The sequence below is a fragment of the Lycium ferocissimum genome, chromosome 8 (genome assembly GCF_029784015.1).
Source record: "Lycium ferocissimum isolate CSIRO_LF1 chromosome 8, AGI_CSIRO_Lferr_CH_V1, whole genome shotgun sequence".
Taxonomy (NCBI): Eukaryota; Viridiplantae; Streptophyta; class Magnoliopsida; order Solanales; family Solanaceae; genus Lycium; species Lycium ferocissimum.
Window position 1 is genome coordinate 17,129,743 of NC_081349.1, and position 4,348 is coordinate 17,134,090.

The 4,348-nt window shown below is 33.6% G+C and overlaps 1 protein-coding gene across 1 annotated transcript; it reads right to left on the reverse strand.

The window, feature by feature from the left end:
• Positions 1–1,022: 1,022 nt before the first annotated feature.
• LOC132066665 (uncharacterized) lies at positions 1,023–2,273 on the reverse strand. The gene is made up of 4 exons (XM_059459917.1): positions 1,861–2,273; positions 1,652–1,687; positions 1,334–1,501; positions 1,023–1,180 (listed from the first exon to the last, which is right to left on the reverse strand). The coding sequence occupies exons 1-4, from the start codon at positions 2,000–2,002 to the stop codon at positions 1,038–1,040; spliced, it is 489 nt and encodes a 162-aa protein (XP_059315900.1). The 5' UTR covers positions 2,003–2,273; the 3' UTR covers positions 1,023–1,037.
• Positions 2,274–4,348: the final 2,075 nt, after the last annotated feature.

Consider the following 4,348-nt stretch of genomic DNA (forward strand, 5'->3'; position numbering starts at 1 on the left):
TGATAGAACTTCAGATTCCATGTCAAGGAGTCCTTCAATAGAAGTCATGTTCATTATACTTGGTAGTTTCTCATATTCACAATAAATTTGCTTATTACAAAAATTATATGGTTTTTTTTAATTTTTTTAACACCACAATGCCATCCATTCTGACCATAAGGAAACAACAATGGATATTGCAATGGGTCGTAACATCCATAATAGTAATTGACTAACTAGCTCTTGTTACTATGAGTGTAAATTCGAATATGCGGCGTGGAGATTTTGTCATTTAATTGATCTTCTATCCAGATTGCCCCAACTTCAGGTGCGGTTGGTAAATTGTATGTTCTTTGGTCTAAATAGGAACTTGAGTTAAGTGCAATGTAAAATTCAGACAAATTTGGAATGCCTGTTAATGATCTTAGAAAAGTAGAATAAGGATTAGCTTTTAGTATGTCCATGAGTTTCTTGACAACACTTTCATTAAGTTTATCTGATAATGCCATTCGATTTTTTAGTTCATTTTCATTATCGTAGAAATATAATTGCAAATTTTTTTCTTTTTCTCCTGAAGGTATCAAATCATCAATGAAGTGATACATTTGTCCTTGTACTTTAAATGTATAGATGCCACGATTTCTCTTTGCTAATTCTCTGTCATAATGTACTCCAAGTGATGTAAATGCAAACATATTATTGTAGGCATATTGAAACTCAGCAGGCATTTCATGGGAAGTCAATTTAATTGATCCATTATCACAACAAAAAGCTGGCGATTCATATTGAAACTTTTTTGCTCCACAAAATTTACAGTTTGGTACTTTCTTTAAATGTACGTAATCTTTTGGCAGCAAAATTATCATTTTGTAAATTGACTTCTAACTTATTTCTACCTGTGCATGGTAAATAGCAGCTACGTTCGTAAAGAGCCAATAATATATGAACTAAATTATTTTAGTAGATAGATGCATACCTGTATTTGCAGTAACAACTGAACTTAATTTTTTTTTTTTGCGCATGACATGTGCCGGAAGTTGATCCTGGTATCGGCAATGTCAATGTTTAGACATAGATAAGCAATTATTAAAATCAGCAGTCTTAATATTTAAACTAATACTTCTGGACTTACCCACTTCAAAGATAGTAAAGTAATCAACTATACTTTTTCCTTTGTTTGAAGTAGTTGGCGTCTTTATACCTGTAGAAGCAAACCTGTTAAAGAAAAAGTAACTTGAATTATAGTTGATCAATTAAAGCATCTAAGTATGCTCATAAGACATCATGCGTATATACAAATACAACTTATATACAAGCATTTCAGAAAAGGAAGATAACAATGCGGTTTGCTAACCTTCTTCAGGAGATGAAGAAGGATTAATAATTCTAAGACCACATCTGTTTGAAGCGTAACTACCAACTTCAAGAGGTGAGACTATAGTACTTGAAAGATGAAGGAGTAGTTGCTTTTTTGATTCACCTCTTTCATCTCGTTGTACATTTGTAGTTGAAGAAGCGCGGCCTATCAAACCAAAAAAATAAGGTCAATGAGAGTAGATCAATTAAAGCTATAAGTATATCTAAAGATGTTCAGAAGACATCATATGTGTGTAAAAATACAATTTGTATTGAAATATTTCTGAAAATGAAGATAATAGTATGATTTTCTAACCTTGTTCAGCATTTTGTTGCTTGACATTCCTTTGAGTGTGTCTTCTTTCTGGGTACTTGTATCATGAAGGAGTTTTCGCTTTTTCAATTCGGCTCTTTTCTCTCTCAGTTGGGTCAAAAATAATTGGTTTCTCTCAGGTGACATTTGGGCATATCTAGCACGACGCCGCGAATTTCTGGCAGCATTTTGTTGGTCGACATTCCTTTGACTGTGTCTTCTTTTTGGAGCCCGTCTATCAAATTCCTGAGATGAGACTGTGGTTCTTGAACCATGAAGGAGTTTTCGCTTTTTCAATTCGGCTCTTTTCTCTCTCAGTTGGGTAAAAAATAATTGTTTTCTCTCGGGTGACATTTGTGCATATCTACCATGACGTCGCGAATTTCTGGCAGCGTTTTGTTGGTCGGCATTTCTTTAAGTGTGCTGCAGTGAATTCACAGTATCTTTGCTTTCAATCATTCCTGTTTGAAGCAGTTTATACTTCCATTAAGTTAATTTTATAGATTAATGGGATCTGCAAATAATATTGCTTTAACACAATTATATAAACTTGGTTGTGGCTGCTCCTACAACTCATGGTCTACATGAAAGTAAAACCAGATGACTAACATTCTTAAGCAATCATCATTATAAAAAAAAGATCAACCTTGAGAAGTGAAAACATGTAATAAATAGATTCATCTGCATATGCCATTAATCTTTATATACACTATTCTCAAGGATGTTGAAAACTCAAAGCAGAACCCATAGCAGATAATTGGTCTATGGAGATGATCGTTGTAACTCCAGGAACTATACGCATTCTTGAGCAAAGAGTAAACTTTCATATATTGTTGTAGGCAATAATTCTTCCGATAAAATAAATAATTTCATATCCGAAAAAACTGGTTGGAAGAAAGAACATACAGAAACTTAATACCAAGCAACACGCACAAGGAGAATACTTATAGTACTAAAAAATATCATTTCTCAGACTTGCAGCTTTTACAAAAGACTATTAATTTACAGTCAAAACTGCATATTGCAGGAAATATTAAATTACATCTTGAAAGACGTTTAACAATGTTTATCCCCGACTAAGCCCGTCAACCGGTTCGGTTGAACCGGTTAAAACGGGCTTGAACCGTAGAACGGTTAACCGTTAATTTTTTTTACCGGTCCGGTTCCCATTTTTTTGAAACCGGAACGGACCGGTTTAACCGATTAAATTAATTTTTTTTTTTTTTTTTAAGCAGCCCGTTGGGGTCAGGCGAAATTGACCGTTGCAACGGTCCATTTTAAAAATGGCCGTTACAAAGCAGTCAAATACTTAATTTTTGGCCCCCCCAACCCCCCAAACTTTTTTTTTTAACACTTTAACCCATCCCTCACCCCTATATAAACCCTTCTTCATTTTCATTTTAATTCACACCAATTCACTCTTCTCTTTCTCTCAAATCTCAATCTCTCAATTATAGTTACTTTGCAATAATTAGTCACTTTATATTTATCTCAAATAAATATTACAAAGTCTTATTATAGTTTCAATTATTAATTTTGCAATTATAATATTGTTGGTGGAGTTGGTGATTTTGCAACAATCCGAAGTAACTTTGGTGGATTTGCAATTCTAGTCACTTTCTTCACTTTGTTGGAAATTAATCCGGCAATTTGGTACCTTCGTTCCAACTCTATCTTTATTTTTCGCAATTTAATTCTAGCAATTTATTTTTCGTAATTTAATTTACGCAATTTAATTCTAGCAATTTAATTTGTTGTGATTTATTTGATTGTGATTTAAATTAATTCTATTTAATAATGTCAAAGAGATTAAAACGTGGTCGGTAGTAGTAGTGGTATTGTTAGGCGTGGGCTTAATGAGAAAACATTTGTGGAAGAAACACCTAATTTAGGTATTGATGTTGGAGAAATAATCCACTTTTAGGTCATGAGGCAATGCAACAACATTTTACCGACACTTTTAATGAAGACTTAGATGATGATGATGAAACACAACCCCGAAAATCATAGGAGATACATGTCTACACAATCATACACAAGAGAAGCTTGCCTAGAACTCGTAAGCCAATGACTAAAGTTTGAAAATTTATGACTAAGAATAGGAAAACCAATCGACTACATGTACCCTATGTGGGCAAGTATTTAGTTTTAAGCAAGGAGCGTAAGGATGGTGGAACGGGTACACTAAATGGTCATATGAGAACCAAACATATGGATGTTTGGGGAGAGCAAACGGGTTCAAATGTGGGGGGATTCAAATGACGATAGACCCACGAACCGGTAGGAATTTTAAGTATGACAAGAAAAAAGAGCGTGTAGAAATAGCTAAAATGATAGCTTATGATTGTTTACCATTTTCCTTTCCATCGGGTATGGGGTTTGTTACTTACATTCAACGTTGTTATAATCCGTTATTTGAGGGTATTCCTAGAAGTACTTGTAGAGCCGATGTTATAGATTTGTTTAAAAAATATATAGATTTTATTTGCGCCATGTATTTAATTCTTTAAATTGTAATGTTTGTCTTACCTATCGATTTGGGTCTTAGTCTTAACAAGTTAGATTTTTTTGCTATTACATGTCATTGGGTTGATGACAACTGGGTTATGCAAAAAGAATTATAGATTTTATTTGATGAAGGAAAAGGTCGTCACGATGGAAAATTTTTAGCGGATTCAATGTCTACTATTATGAGATTTT

Excerpts from the sequence above, each read along its gene's own strand:
- LOC132066665 (XM_059459917.1), bottom strand. The coding sequence starts at position 2,002 with ATGTCACCCGAGAGAAAACAATTATTTTTTACCCAACTGAGAGAGAAA. Across the intron at positions 1,502-1,651 it reads GCAACAAAATGCTGAACAAG|GCCGCGCTTCTTCAACTACA; the intron begins GTTAGAAAATCA and ends TTGGTTTGATAG. Across the intron at positions 1,181-1,333 it reads TTCTTCATCTCCTGAAGAAG|GTATAAAGACGCCAACTACT; the intron begins GTTAGCAAACCG and ends TTGCTTCTACAG.